The 16647-nt window shown below is 38.9% G+C and overlaps 1 protein-coding gene and 1 long non-coding RNA gene across 4 annotated transcripts in view; one reads left to right on the forward strand and one right to left on the reverse strand.

The window, feature by feature from the left end:
* Nucleotides 1-2627, reverse strand: part of CADM2 (cell adhesion molecule 2) — a 374063-nt gene extending 371436 nt beyond the window's left edge. For all 3 annotated transcript variants that reach the window (XM_081952063.1, XM_081952064.1, XM_081952062.1), the window contains exon 1: nt 2090-2627. In XM_081952063.1, the coding sequence (XP_081808189.1) occupies nt 2090-2150 (61 nt within the window). In that variant the 5' untranslated portion in view covers nt 2151-2627. The remainder of the gene's footprint in view (nt 1-2089) is intronic.
* Nucleotides 2628-2959: 332 nt separating this feature from the next.
* Nucleotides 2960-6621, forward strand: LOC309391586. The gene is made up of 3 exons (XR_014175314.1): nt 2960-3242; nt 3322-3609; nt 3698-6621. It is a non-coding gene; the product is annotated as an uncharacterized lncRNA (long non-coding RNA).
* Nucleotides 6622-16647: the final 10026 nt, after the last annotated feature.

A 16647-nucleotide genomic window follows, 5' to 3' on the forward strand; every position in this document is an offset into this window, starting at 1 on the left:
TTAGTCTAAAATACAGCGTGCAAGGAATGCAGCTGACACCATATCCTAAAATATATCAAGTTTTTTTCTTCATCAGAAGCAACCATGATTACACTGATGAAAAAAAAAATCAATAAATAGAGCTTCCCCTCCTTTTGCAGCAAAGACAATTGACAGTTCACATGGAAATGTAACAAGAGAGGCAACCCCCTACATGTGCCACCTGCCAGATTCCTCAATAAATAATCCCATAGAGCAGCCCAACAGCAGCTCCTTATATTGTGACATTCCCAGCAGTTCCCAGAGATTTGTAAGAAAAGAAAATAGCCATATAAAATCATCTCAGTTCCCAAACACATTCCACCTCTTTTAGGCACTGCCTTTAAAACTCAAAAAATAAACCTGGAGTTTATGCAGATTCCCCAATCCGGCAGAATCAGACTCACTTAAAAGATTACTTCTGCTTTCGGGATATAGGGAGCAACTGCTTTCTCTGGAGACCTTATATCATACTAGGGCAATTACATGGAGGCATGGAATACCAAGAAGAAGAAGAAAAAGAATCATCCAACTTTACACTACCACTCCTTGCAAAGAGATGATACCGTGTGTCTACCACAAGGTACCACAAGGTCACAACTGTTTCTGAATTAAGAGATCATAGAATGATTGAGACACATTTTTGGAGTCAGACAACATGATGGTGGGAAGAGGGGCAAACGCCAACCATCCTGAAGAAAACATGGAGAAGTTGCTGGTGCTCGCTGACCTCATTTGAAACCTCCAGAAGCAAACTAGAGGGTTGTTAACACTCAAGGATGCTTCATCCTGACACATTTGGATTTCTAACTGTTACATTCTCCAGTTGCCTGTGGGAGGGAAGGAGAAACAGGCTGCAAAAGGACCCTCCAACCACATACTCAAACACTGCAGCCGTAAAGACATGCACGCACACACACAGAGACACACACACATACATCCATTACCCTTATTGCACATTCCAGCACCACAGCCACATTCTCAAAGGAACAAGAAAGATCAACAGAATCCTTTCCTGGATTCCTTAATAGACATTAAGTTCACCACTTACCACAATTTTAGAGAGGTAAAAGAGATAGTGTTGGAAGCTTGAAATAAGCTACCCTGCTTTCTACTTTTTATTTAACAGCCACGAATTTTCAGATTCATTCATTTACATGAGCGAAATACATTACAGACATGTTTCTTCCATTGTAATTTCTGCATTTCACTTACTGGGTCAATATCAGTGTCAACGGAACATAAATTACGAAGAAAGCAATGAAACAAATAATGCAAAACAAAGAACTGAGAGGAACAAGGAGCTTCGAGGATGTACTACAGTATATATTATAGGTTATGGCGGGAGGAGAGAGGGATCCAATATTTCGCTCAGCTCATCTTAAGACAAGCCACACTTCTGTAGTCTTATTGTCTGTGCCCTCTTCTTTTTTTCCCATTTTTTTGATCTTTTATCCTGCTGGGATGATGTTGCAGGGCACACGTTGTTCACCTCACTGCATTCCCATTCCCACTTTCCTAGACCTATTTGATGGGGTGAAAAAGAGTGGCAAAAGGGGAAGGTTGCAAGGAGTTGAAAGGGAGAATGCGAGCCTCCAAAGGGAGGGAACGAGGGAACGAGGGAGAGACTATTAAGGGCGGGCAGGAAAGGATTAATGTTTGTGCAGCACTTTAAGGACCGAAAGCGCTACCCAAGTGGGGCTTATGTAGAAGACAACGCCGGAGGGTGAAGGGTTGAAAGAAACAGGCAAAAGGAGGGAGGGAGGGAGGGAGAGAGAGAGAGAGAGAGAACCAGAAGGCAAAGGAACCCCACAGCTAAAGATTCCAGGCATGTGGGAGAGGGAGACGTGTGGCGGGGGGAGCAGAAAAGCAAGAGACGAAGACAAATGAGGAACAGGTTGAGGGCAAAGCTCCGGGGGGGGGGGGAGGAAATAAGGTCAACGGAGGAATCCTTATGAGGCAGCTGTGGCCTCTTCAGCCCTACAGAATGCCCCCCCACCTTCGGACGCACATCATATCCCTAAGTTGGAAGAGAGCGGGGGCCAACGAGGGGGACGAGCGGGGGTGGTACCTTGTATAAGGATCCCGCAGAGGCTGTATAAGCGCAAGACGACGCTCGGTTTCAGCCGCATCCTGGAGGTTTCCCTCCGGCTGGCTGGACGTGAAAGCAAGAGAATCCCGCGGCGGCGGCGGCGGCTGCTGCTGCTTCTGCTGCTGCTGCTACCCACCGCAGTTTCTTCCTCTTCTTCCTCCTCTTCTCACCGGGCTCGTCGTTCCCTCGGCAAAAACCGCCGCCGCCGCAGTGTCTCCCTCAACCTATCCAACGGATAACCACGAGAACCAGGCTCGCACGACTGTGCAGCGGGGAAGAACTGCTGCCGGTTGGCTTTCCTCTTCCCATCAATTCGTCCTCCAGCCCTGTCCTTTTTTTTTCTCTCCCCTTGATGGGCACAATTGCACCCCACACACAGAGAGAGACGCACACCTCCTTTCTTTCGCGGAGCCGTCTATCCGTTCCTTGCAATGTGACAAGGGCTGCTTTTTTTTCTCTTCGCCGGTCAATCCGACTAATGAGATGGAGTGGCGGCAGTTGCCCTCGCCTTCCTTACAGCTTCTCTCGCACGCTCTCTCTCTCACCTCGGCTCGCAGGGAGAGTGCTCCGCTACCCAAGCCGCTTTTCCAGCTCTAGACACAAGGGCAATCTCAGCGCGCGCACCTCCTCCCCCTCCTCTCGCTCTCCCTCCCCCCCTCCTTTCTCTTCCAAGTCGCCACCCCCTTCCAAACCACGCTTTCCTTTCTGAATAGCCACGCCCCTAGATTTCCAAGGCCACGCCTCTCCCAGGGACTTTGATAAATTTCTCCTTCCCCGTCCGCCCCCGTTCGCATAGCCATGCTCTCCTTGACAACCGCCCCTTTTCATGCTTAGTACGTGACAGACAGTAGCACCTATCCAATAAAAAGGACACACTCTGTACATTCCGCCTGTTAAAGGAAAGCAATAAGAATGAGAAAGAATAAGAATAAGACGAGGAGCAGGAGGAGGATCTTAAATATTTGAAGGAGACTTATTGCTTAGAGTTACCAGCTTCCCTGCCTCTACTCCGGACTGGCAAGTACTTAAGCCTATTAAAATTACAGCTAGACATTACTTACAAGCCAATGGAAGAACAGACAAAAGAATAAAAGGTGGGGAAGATCGGAAATAGTAGAGACGCTGTGCAAAGGTAATCCTGAAAGTGGCTGGCTTTTCGCCTCCCCCCCCCCCCAATTTATTTATTTATTCATTCATTATTAACTTGACAGGTTGGGAACGAAGCAAGTGCCCAGCGGCCTGAAACAGCGCCCCTTTGAGAGCTATTGAGAAGCAGAGAGGGAACAAGCGAGCGAGTCTGGGAAAATGGGTCACTGCGCAGACAGCCGCGCAACTGAAACTAAAAAGCATGATTTGCTATGTATGTAGTCTAAGAAAAGGGAATGGGAAGATTATCCAACAATGATTGAGGGAGAAGAATGCATGAGCAAGGAGGCAGTGACAGGTGACCTAAAATAATAAGTGCATGTGGAATAATTATTGAAAAGAAGAAAATGCAAGTAAGTTTCATTTTAAAAAAAAGTGTAGGATTTAAATTAAGCTGCTTTTCTTTCACATCTCAATTGTGTGCATTTTTTTTCTTTTCAGATCAAGGACATATCCACACAGCCACTATCACTGCAGTGCAATATCACAACTGTACCTGCTCTTGCATGATGTGACTGCATGACTCCTCCTGCACCCTGTGGTTTGCCCATTTCTAAGAAATCCTAGTGGCTCATTGTGCCTTTTGACCTAGCAAGATTGGGCTTTCAGTCACCATGCAGCACACTGGGCTAACTGAAGATATGATCTAGTTTTAGGAAAACCCCTCTTCATCTGCATTTCAGCTACAGAGCCAGCCACTTATTCAGTATTCGCCCACTTGAGAATCAGACCATTCTGGTTTTTTAAACTGTTGGGGTAACTGGCCCAGCAACTGCAATGGTCTATATATCAAATGTATTTTCTGCCATCATATTCTAGTTCCCAAGGGATACCAATTTAATTCCCAAAGCTGGTGGCAGAATGCTACTGGTCATCATAACTCTAGATAAAGGTACTTTGGGTAAGCTTTGACCAATAGTGTGTTATGCATGCTTTTTTCCCATTTTTAGCTGTGACAGTTTATTTGTGAGAGACTTTATATTTTAGAACTTATATTTGGAGTTACAATGCTTTTATAGCTTTAAACCTCTTTGGGGAAGTACAAACTAATACAATTAAAGTGTGGGAAGAAATATAAGTGTCCATTGAACACCATTTTGTGTTCCTAGAAGTTAGCAGCTATGGTGTTTTTGATCTGCCAATGTACTGGACAGTTTTCTGGTTGATCTTTTGTGAAATTACCATTAGTGAACCAGGCTTTACTGCAGTCTGATTTTCTTCATATATTTCCCCCTCATTTGCCCCTATGATTGAGTTGCTCTATAGCTGCATGATCCAATGTTCATATTCAATTCCCACATGAGGCAATGGCTGGTGCATGATAATCTCAGCAAAGTGCTGCTGTGGAATCATATGGTGGGGAAACCAAACCTTTTTTCTCCAAAGTCCAGAAGAAATTCCAATTTAAGCTTAAAAACACTAATATGTTTGACCATATGGCATAAAATGAAGGCTAGGGGCTTTCCACACTTGGTAAGAGAATTGAACAAAATGACAGGTATTCAACTGGGCATAGGAGACCAAAATGTAGGTCTGGAAATAACCATGCATCCCAAACAGAGTGGCTTCAAAGAGGTTGGGACACAGCATCTATGGCCACTGCAGTTGTTTCCAAAATTTGCTTCCATGAAAGCAATGATCAATTACTGCTGGCCTTTCCAACATCTCCCAGAACACAATGAAAGATTCTTCTCAGAATACAGAAGTTGGTGGTGGGGAACTTTAAACAGTATCCCATTAGATGGGGCAGAGGATTGCCTGATATACACTATCCTGATGCTACAAAGCATAGCACTGGAATATATTCCTTTTTAGTTTTCTGTTACATTAATGCACATTGGACCTGTTATATGTGTAGCACTCCCAGATTATCTATGCCTGAATTTAATGTACAAATGTAATCTGGTACACGCAGGGGAAGTGTGCAGAAATGATGGGCAGCATTGTTGTCAAGTGCTGAGCAAATTTGTGCCTATAAAAGTGATTGAATCAATGGCATAACCCACTTAAGGTTGCATTATCAGAGGATAGATATGTTTGAGAAAATTTTGTGTTGGTCCTGATTGGCCATGAAATGTGTGGAGAAGGAATATAATAGCAAATGCAATTCCTGGCATGCTAAGATGTATGACTATCAGAAGAGGAACACTAAGCTTATGTACTTTGAATAGTCCATGTCAACTGTTCAAAGTGGCAGAAAGTTGAAATCAGAATTTTCTACCCTGATCAGCACTGGAATGCATGTCTGAATGAATTGCCCCAAAATAGTTTATGATATTATGATCTTACAGTCACAATGTTACATTATAGTAAAGTTCAGAGACATCCACAACAAACGGAACAAATTTCAGAAAAATTGCAAAATATGTATTCTGATGCTACCATGATAAATTCATACAAATTCATGTAAGTATGAAATTCACATACAAACAGGGCAAAGTTCGTGTCATAATGCTGCAGTGCACATCTTTTAAAATTTGTTCCCTTCCCTTTTTCCAACAGATTGCATGGTGATCATTGCAACATAGAGCTTTTTAGAGTTAGACAAGCCATGATATTTATAAAAGTTACTAATAAGAATAATACTAGATTTCTAGTACTAATTTCCTTTTACCAAGTAATGTTCAGCTTAAAAAATAATAAAAAGGAAAAGCCAAAAAAAAAAGGAAAATAACAAAAGGGTAAATGTCAATAAGGAATTAAATGAGATCAATTGTTGCATTATTGGCCTCATAAACAACCCAAGAAGCATGTTTTCCATTAAATTAACAACAGTATAGGAAACCATGTGAATGTTTTAAAAAAATTATGCACACCTCAATTAATTATTTTCACATGTAGGGGATAATAAATCTAGACCAGAATATAGAATATATTTTTGTTTTTAGTATCTTGAGTCAACATACAGAACCACTTTGTCATCATGGCTTACTGGCATACATTTCCTTGTTTATTCATAAATGACACCATGATAACTATTTGGTTTGGCGTTTTGTTTTGGGACTTCTCTTTTTGTTTTTATAAAATCCAATAAAAATGGTAATTTCAGCTGGTACCAGTAGTCTGCTGAGATGACCCACTATCTACAGATAGGGGAAAATAAAAATAAATGAAGTCAAGCAGGTTCCCAGTCTGATTTTTCTTTCCTCAAAGCTTGGTTATAGACAAAAGGAAATAGCAGCAGAAGATACGTCGAGGTAGAATTTATATAAGGAGAGAAAATAATAGGCCTGCTGTCTCATACAGAAGTCATATGATCCAAGAGATATATCCGAAACAATCAAAAATTAGTGTTATCCCTACAAAAGTAATCTGGCTGTCTGGGAATAGCATTATGGGTCATTTAAGAGTAGCCATAGATTTTTGTGATAGTGTATGCTAATGATGAACTCTGTTCCAAAGAGGCCTCCTTTGCAATGTTCCCTCTAAGGTATGCGGCTGCGCAGCCGCGCACGTGGCAAGAAAACACCACACAGCAGTTTTCAACTGCCGCACAGTGATTTCTACTGCCACAGGCTCTGGAAGCTGGGGAGGTCCTTTGCAGGCAGCTAGAACGGGCTGCCTGCAAAGGACTTCCCCGGACTTACTTTGAGGAGCACAGGGCGACTGAGGGTAGTTGTGAAGCCTCAAAGCCCCCGCCGTCACCGGAAGAACTGCTGCCACCTCCTCCTCTAACAGCACTGCCAGATTTGGCGCCCGGCGCTGCGGCTAAATTGAAGCCGCCAAAGCTCCAGCCGGCATCCCTGCGCGTGGCAGTGGCGCCTCCCCTCCGCTCGGAGCACCTGAGCTCAGCGCCACGTTACCCCTCCCCCCTCTTCCGCCGTGCTTTTGAGGAGCCATGAGGCTGCGGGAGCCAGTAGGAAGGCGGAAGGGGGAGCAGGGGAAAAAAAAGCCTCATGGCTCCTCAAAAGCACGGCGGAGGAGGAGGGGGGAGGGGTAACGCGGCGCTGAGCTCAGGTGCAAATGTGGTGCTGTTGGAGGAGGAGGAGGTAGCAGCTCGTCGGCATCTTCAACAGCAGCCCTGCCCCCAGTGAAAGAAGCCGAAGATGGAGCAGATCCACGCAGATGACATCGCTGCAACATGACTGGTGGAGGAATTCTGGGAGTTGAAGTCCACAAGTCTTAAAGCTGTCAGGTTTGAAGACTTCTGCGTTTTTTTTTCTAAAGGGTTAGGGTGGAAGGGTCTTGTAACTTGACAGCTTTAAGACTTCCATGCTTCAAATGCCAGAGTTCCTGAGCCAACAGGACTGGAGGAGGAATTCTGGGAATTGAAGTCCACAAGTCTTAAAAGCTGTCAGGTTTGAACACCCCTGGGGTTTTTTTTCTAAAGGGTTAGGGGTGCAAAGGTCTTGTAACTTGACAGCTTTAAGACTTGCACACTTCAAATGCCAGAGTTTCTGAGCCAACATGACTGAAGGAGGAATTCTGGGAGTTGAAGTCCACAAGTCTTAAAGCTGTCAGGTTTGAAGACCCCTGGGGGTTTTTTTCTAAAGGGTTAGGGGTGCAAAGGTCTTGTAACTTGACAGCTTTAAGACTTGCATGCTTCAGTGCCAGAGTTCCTGAGCCAACATGACTGGAGGAGGAATTCTGGGAGTTGAAGTCCACAAGTCTTAAAGCTGTCAGGTTTGAAGACCCCTGGGGGTTTTTTTCTAAAGGGTTAGGGGTGCAAAGGTCTTGTAACTTGACAGCTTTAAGACTTGCATGCTTCAGTGCCAGAGTTCCTGAGCCAACATGACTGGAGGAGGAATTCTGGGAGTTGAAGTCCACAAGTCTTAAAGCTGTCAAGTTTGAACAGCCCTGGAGTTTTTTTTCTAAAGGGTTAGGGGTGCAAGGGTCTTGTAACTTGACAGCTTTAAGACTTGTGTGCTTCAAATGCCAGAGTTTCTGAGCCAACATTTTGGTTGCTAAGCAGGAGCGTTGATAAGTAATACTGATATTATATAACACTTTGAATTAAGCGGGTACCTTGAAGAAACGTAACTTTGAGTTTCAAATAATACTGATTTCGCTGTTGTCTTAGGTGACATCTGTGAAAACAATTCAGGTGCTCAGGCATGAAAATGTGCCGCTCAAACACTATACTTTTCTGCTCACATTGAAAAAAAATTAGAGGGAACATTGCTCCTTTGTATATTTCAGTTGGATTTTCCTAAATTCTAATTTGTGGTGCAGCAAAAAGACAGTAGTTTTATTTATATATTACTATAACTACAGCCTTTGTTCCACTCAAATCCTGCTATGTTGTCTTGGGATAATATGCCACAAGTACAAACTCATCCAAGGTTTGAAGATTGTTCTAGCTGTCCAGCTAAAGTCAGTAGTGATACAGGAAGAGGTGGAATTGAGTTATCAGTGATCACTTTAGTAATATCAGCAAAGACATTGTGTCATATTATGTAAGAGAAAGTGGTAATAAAGCACATGTATAAATAAAATAAAGTATTTGTTGCCATAGCATTGAATGATGGGCCCTTCAGTTATCATGCTGCTGAGATAGAATTGAAGGTTTTTTAGAGAATTAATGATATTTAATATGCAACAAGATTAAAGATTTTGGATTATGTAGTTACTGATAACTAGATAACTAGATAAGAAGAATTTCTTAACAGTTTCCACACAACCAGAATTCCTATATGCATGAACATCACAAGTTGGAGTACACAAAAACAAAGTATACTATATAACTGGAGATGGAACAGTTTAGTTATGGCAAGAACATGTAGCCATGTTGAGGAATAAAGTTATTTCTCTATGGAGCAATCTTTCTTCGTAATAATGTGGGCCTGCTGGTTCCTTGGAAGATACAATTAATTTGAATCATATTTCCTCTAATGCTAAAGTGTCTCATTCTGGATCAACAGGAACTGCTGCAAGTGTCATATTTGCACTTGAACTTGTACTGGAACTGCAGGAGCCATTTTTCACAGATTGCTTTGCCAAGTCAGTAGAGCCAGATGCTCTTATTATTTGCCAAGACTTCCCACTCATTGATGACAACTCAAGACACATTTATAGATGTCTTTATGGGGATTTCAGATGACCTCTTATTTCCTAGCATTCAGTATTTTATCTTTATATGTATGTGAATGAAATACCTTGCATTCTAGATACAGGATCAGATCAAAACAACATTCCTGATTTGAATATAATTAGGAATCACGGTATAGATTGGACTTTGAAATAATAGTAGTGATAACAAACTAGTTTTGATATTGTCGGACATGTTATATATTAGACCCTCTAAGAAACAGCAGCATAACTTATTGAGTATTTAGTTGCTTTCTCAATACCGTGCTTTGCCACTATAAATCCTATTGTAATTAAATTAATCATACAATAGGATGGTTTAATTTTAGGGTAAAATTATGTTGAATTCCTATGTAGTGTGAATTTTGTAACAAATATAATACAAGCTTCCTCAAACCAATAGTTAGAGGCATTGAATTCCTGATATCCTGAACATATGCTTGTTTTTATTGTATTCTTTTTTTTTACTATAAATTTTGTTGAAACACAAGGCTCCCTTTTTTTCATTCATACTTTGAGATTTTAATTTTTTATATTATTTAGCTTTAGAACTACAAAAATAAAAAATAAAACAAAAATTGTTTGATTGTTACAAATAGTAAATTTAAATATTTAATTAACTAATTATTCCAATAATCTTTGGTTTCTGCAGAAGATATTCTTTCAGGAGCTATAGACTTATGAGACCTCTCATGTTTAGAAATAATATTTCTTAGCTGCCAAAAGTGTCTGATTTTTAATCCAAATTTGCTTGCAATAGCATGCTAACATCATAACAATTTTCAATCATGTGTAATTAAAGAATCAAATTATACAATTGAAATAATTTATAGTGATGGTCACAAAGAATGTTACTTTTTAGTTTCAAAGTGTATGATACGTTCATTACAGCACCATCTCTAATTTAGTAAAGATGTCCACTAGAGATCACATAGTGATAATCTGAGACACTGCAATTAGGGAACAATATAAAAGCCCCCTTCCTCCTCCCCTCCAATAATGTGAGAGAAAAGGCAGCATAAGAAAGTGATATTCCGACAGTTTAAGTTATACTATTTTATTTTAAAGTATTTATTTAAAATGAAATGAGCATTGAGTTGGTAATCATAAATTAGCTTCAGGGTATGGTAGTTAAGTATGATGTATGGCAGAGGTAGTATTCTATCTGGTTCGGACCAATCTGTAACGGTGGCTGTGAGAGGCTCTGCCCACCTGCCCTGATGTAATGCACGATGTGTACGTGCGTAGAAAGCAGTGCGCATACGAAGGACGCAATGCGTACTCCCACATTTGTAAACTGGTAGGGAAGGTAAGTGAATCCCACCTCTGATGTAAGGTGAATCTAGTAACTCTTCCCTTTTCAGTGCCCAGAAAGTTAATGTTAGATTGATTGAGTTTACTGCTGGTGAAATTGGAAAGAAAGTTTCCAAAGAGCAAAAGTGCTCGCTCGCTCGCTCGCTCTCTCTCTCTCTCTCTCTCTCTCTCTCTCTCTCTCTCTCTCTCTCTCTCTCTCTCTCTCTCTCTCTTTCTTTTCTCCCTGTCTATCATCTATCTAGCCAGAAAAAGATGCATCCACCTTGTATTATAGCCCTTTTCACCACATCTTGTCCGTAGACATGAGTAAATTCCATTGCTTGCCATCTAAATTGTCTTAGAATAGAATAGTAGTGTCTCTGAAATGCACTTTACGGAGTATTTGTGTTTATAATAACATATAAATTATATGTTATTTAATATAATCAACAAATAAAATGTTACATAGCCAGTATAAATGTAGTAGTAGTAAACACAACTATGTGCAAAGCTGGTAATGACATTAGAATATTTGGAATATCCATCTATTTAACATTGTTTTGAGTTACCGTAGTAGGCATTGTAGTAGATGGTGCCTACTCCTAAAAGATAGTAAAAGTTTTCCTCGATCTGCCTTCCCAGATTTCTGGGTAGAAAGCTGGATAGCACAGCTTAACACAGAAGTCCGACAATTATGAGAATCAGAGATCAATAGTTAACATCCAACCCTTTCTTTTGCTTATTAGCTTGCTATTATTTCAGAATTCTTTTATTTGTGATACAATTCAGATTCAATAAAAGATTTTTTTCACTGTGCCAAGTAGTGAAAAAAATATAGTGTGAATAGAAATATTCAAAATCTAATTTTTACAACTGTTCGTGCCTGGAAGAGTGTTTTTGCATTCTTGTCTCTGCTGGCCAAATCTGATCTGTCTTTTGTTTTAGTACTTATCACATTTCAGAAGGAGTAAAGTAGGTTAATTAAATAATTATAAATCTTCACAACAGCTGTTTATTATGAAAAAAGTAATCTGAGCCAAAGAAGATATTATAATCACTTCTTTTACTCAGTCTCATCTAGTTTCAGTGGATACGTGATACAGAGCATTTGTCAATAATTCATGTTTTGTCTTACAATTCTGGACTTTTTTTTCATGTCTTTTAAATGTGATTAGGTACAATCACATCTACATAAATATCTAAAATGAAGCTAAAAAGGCTATTTTTGCATCTTTTGCATTATTGTTGGACTTTCCTTCTTTAATATGTATATTATTTATTCTTTTAATTTTTAATTTAGTTTGTTAATTGTTAATTTGTGTCTCTGTGTTTATATTCCATTTTTTGCTTCTATCCTGAAAATGCATAGCTAAATAATGAACAAAAGGTAAAATAAATTGGATATCATTAAATCATTTGAGAAGTAAAAGAAAAAAGAAAAGAAAACTTCAAACAAAACACTTTTATTGTTAATTTGTTAATGTTTTGTCTGTGTGTGTATTCTACCTTTTGTCTGTATCTTGTAAATTTAATAGATAAATGTCTAGCTAAATAATTTAAAAAAGATATAAACATGGCTATTATTAAATCATTTGAGGAGTAAAAGAAGAAAAAAGAAAACAGCAGAAAATTTCTTCAAACAGAATAACTTTATTAATTGTTAATTTATTAATATTTGTGTCTGTGAATGTGTTTATTTCACCTTTTACTCATACCTTGCAATTTTAATAGATAAATTTATAGTCAACTAATTTAGGAAAAGATATAAAATAAAAATTGTTATTAAATCATTTGTGGACTAAAGAAGTAAAGAAAACAGCAAAAAAAATCTTCAAACAAAAATCCTTTATTAGAAAAATAATGTATTTTTCTATCATTCCCATGTCAACAAAGATAACGTGATGTTCTTTGAGAAGTTAGGATACTTTTCTAATTACTGTATTACTCTTACGAATCTATGCTGATTTTAGAAAAACTCAGAACAGGCTTTGGAGGTACATGTGAAACTTAAGATAGGCTAGTTCCATACTGCTGTCTGAACTTGGTTGTTTTCTTGACATTTCATTACCAAACTAAGTAACAATGCAAATTTTATTTGTTTATATCTCACCTTTTTATTATTTTTTACAAATAACTCAAGGCTGTGAAAATATTCAAACTACCTTCCTCTTCCAAAAGAAAAAAGAAAAGAAAACTTCAAACAAAACTCTTTTATTAATTGTTAATTTGTTAATGTTTTGTCTGTGTTTGTATTTTCCCCTACAATAATAATCCTGTGAAGATTAGTCACGCTCTCCCAGTTGGGCTGGGAGAGCACAACTAGCCTGAAATTATCCAGCTGGTTTTCATGGCAGAACTTGAACTCATGGTATTTTGCTAAGTTAATGTTGGGTTTATATATAGTTACATGTTCTGACCTCCCTTTCTCCTTTGCCCACACAGAACACGCTCCGGAACAATACGAAGTAACAAGGTTTATTTTACAGACAGACAGAAAGTTCCGTGGCAGTAAACCACCATTACAAAGCTCACAAATATAAGACATGAAAGCAGCTATCCAGCCTGCTACGTTCCAAAGCCAAAACTTCTTGCAGGATTTCTTTGTTGACTGCTGCAAAGGGCGTATGCACAGTCAACCCTTTTATAGCCTGAAGAGGAGTCTCCTGATCAGCAGCTGAGAGCCCCTACCGCCGATAATTGTGCCCTCGCTCCTTGCATCTATTGGCACGGCGATAACGAGCGTCCAGGAACTCCCTGTTAATCTCTGACTCACTGTCTCGTGACTCCTCCCCACTGCTCCAAGGCATGGTATCAGGAGCCCTCCTCCTCTGGCTCTCACCGTTGCTCCATGCCTCAGGCGCCTCCTGGTGGCCGACCAGACTCTCCGATCCCTGCTCAGAGTCGGAACCCTGTCCAGGGTCCTCCACATCCTCCTGAGCCGACTCATAGGGAACCTCACTCTCGGAGTCTGGTGGCAACTGCAATGGCTCCTGCTGGGCCACAACAGTTACATATGGCAGAGAAGGATACTGTATATATTTAATATAGGGCAAAGAAAACCCAAGATGATAGGACACCAATTTCCAAGCATTAGGGGTGCTCAAAAGTTGCAATATGCCTTGGGGATCATAAGCATATTTTTGTTACATTAATATAATTTAGATGTGATTGGTAAGTAATTACATAAATATCATAACTTTTTAACATCTTGTTTGTTTCACACAGTTCAACAAAAGATTTCACTCTCTTCTAGTCAATATTTTATTATTTTATTTTATTTTACAAAAGCTGTTGTCTCATGGCCTAATACTATCAATAATAGTATTATTTTAGTACCTTTAGGAATGAAAATAATATTTAGGTCAATATGTTTAATATGTTCTATTAAAAACAGAAATTAATTATGAATTATTTTTAAACTGAACTGACTATTTTAATACTTCATTTTTTTCTTTCCAAACTAAATGCCATCATAACAAGAATTGACCGAAGTTGCTGTTGGTTCAATAAGGTTCACCATTATGACAAATCTTTTCTCTCACATTCCCATAATGCAACCTCTTCCAAAATTGGGTCAAATAAGATGATCTTTGAGGTTTACTGTAACCTAGAAACAGGTTTTCATGGCACTTTCTCTAGAGCTGAATTAATGAAGGCTTTTAAGAAGCTATCAATACCTTGACTTTATCCTGATTTAAAATGGAAGGTAGTATAGCTAACCTAAAATATATGGTTCGTAAATGTACACGGAGGTATCTTCAGGCTGCTAGATTTTTGGTATTGTTTCCTTTTCAGTTTCCTTTCAGCTCTGACTAGTCATAAAATGAACTTCAATTAACTACCTGGAAGTTAACCCAGTTGGATACTCTAAGGCCTTATCAATTACACTGATAAAGAAAGAGTAATCTGTGTATACATGCATTCAATTAGTATTACAAACAGGGTACTTTATTTATGATAATTCATCATAATTCATTTTGTAAATCTTTTTGAAATGTGTATATGCATCTAAATATATCTCATATGCACATTTATTGGAGAAAAATATCTTCAAATGATATTCCTTGATAAATGTTATAATTATTTTGGTGAGTAATGTTTCTTTTTAGGCTACAGAATAAATTTAAATTCTTAAAATTAATTTTTTTCAGTACATTTGTTTATTCAATTTTCTTTTAGATTGATATCACTGCCCATCTCAAATACATAACTGGGTAGCCAACCTAAAAATAAAACTCTCCACTATGTGCAATTATAAAATACACAGAAGCTAGGAAAAATTGCAAAAACGTCATTTAATCATTTAGCACAATCAAGAAACAGGTTCTATCCAAAGTTCCAGGCTCATGCATAGAGCAAAGTCTCCAAAGCCTTAGAGAAGGTCAACAGGAACAAGGTGAAACTAATATTTGTAGAAACATTATTCCAGTGGGAGAGAATACAAGAGATATTCATATTAATGAGAGAAGTGTTTACCTTCCTCAGCTCTTAGCTGATACTTCTTAGCAAATGGACCAGGAGAATGCTCCTCCTGCTGGACCAGATGGGACAGAGAGAGACAATTAGAAAGAGATAATTCTCTAAGAAACCTGGCCTCAAATTATGAAGAGTTTCAAAGTGACTACCAGTACCCCGAATGGCATCCAAAAACACGTTCATAGCCAAGCAACTTGGAGAAGTCGTTTTGCATGCACTGAAAAGTAGATATTTCTAATTGCCACCCTTATATACCATCTGAAGCTTCCAAATGGCCTTCAAGGGTAGTTCCATGTATCTCACATGATCAAGAAAATATTGAATTATTTATCCAAAAAGAAAATCATGTTAAATTTTATGTCTATCTTTGTTTTGATTTATAAACATGTTCTATTGGATATTTTTGGATCTTGCCCTTTCAGACTGCTAACAATATTTCCTTGTTGGATCCCTATTTGACTTTGCAAACTGGATTGTGTTGCTTCCTTGGGTTTAGTGCAGTGGTGGGATTCAAATAATTTAACAATTGGTTCTATGTCCTAATGATTTCTTCCAACAACCAGTTCACCAAACTGCTCAGAAAGTTAACAACTGGTTTTCCAGAAATGGTGTGAATTGGCTGAATCACACCACTGGTTTAGTGACTAATATGAAGTGGTTGAACTGGTTTGAATTAGCAATAGGAGGGAAGCTGGAAAATAAAACTAACACTGGCACAAAGTATACCCTAAAGCACTTGCCTGTTTTCAGGTACAGTAGGTTACAAATTGGAAGATTCAATATCTAATCTAATCAACTTTTCTACCCAGAATGTGGGAAAAGACTAGCACATCCTTAATGAGATAGTGGTATAATGGGAAATCACAGGAGTTAATTTCTTAGTGCTTTACTATAGTACTATTGGAAATTACTCAATCCGTATGTTGTTTGTAGAAGTCCTGTTTGTGTCCCAGCTACTAGATGGCACCACAGAAATTTCTATAGGTTTTCTTGGTTGAACAGTGTACTCTGTATTATGAATGCATATACATATATTCTGAGGATTGCTTTAAACATTGTTTTGATTGATTTGAGTGTGTTAAGTCTGTATTTATTTAATACCAAATAATGTATTACACTTAAGTTAAAATTCTTAACTTTTTGGATTTAAACCTCTCATTTCTACACTCTAGATTTCTTGTCAAGCATATGTGATTCTAGATCTAAGCTTGCAATTTTGATGGGGCTAGGGGGCATTTTTGTCCACATAGTGTCAACTACATATATCCAAACAAGCTCATAGCCAATCAGCATGAATTCAATATTATATTGGGAATTGGAGAAAATAGAAATGCAGGTAGGAAATAACATCTTGCAAGCTTCCATGAAATAGAGCAAAAGGTTGAACATCTTGTGACACTCTCACTCTATTAAAAAAAACACCTAGTAACAGATTCATATTAGGCTGGTGTAGGCAGCAGCACTTTGATTCATCAAAGCATTATATGCTACAATGTGAGACACTTCTGTTGTTTTGTTTCAGACAGATCCAGTTACTAACTGAAAAAGTCAGATAGTGACTCTACTCCTGGAATTGGTAGAGGTAGAACTTGGTA

The sequence above is a fragment of the Natrix helvetica genome, assembly GCF_964273705.1.
Source record: "Natrix helvetica genome assembly, chromosome: 4".
Classification (NCBI taxonomy): Eukaryota; Metazoa; Chordata; class Lepidosauria; order Squamata; family Natricidae; genus Natrix; species Natrix helvetica.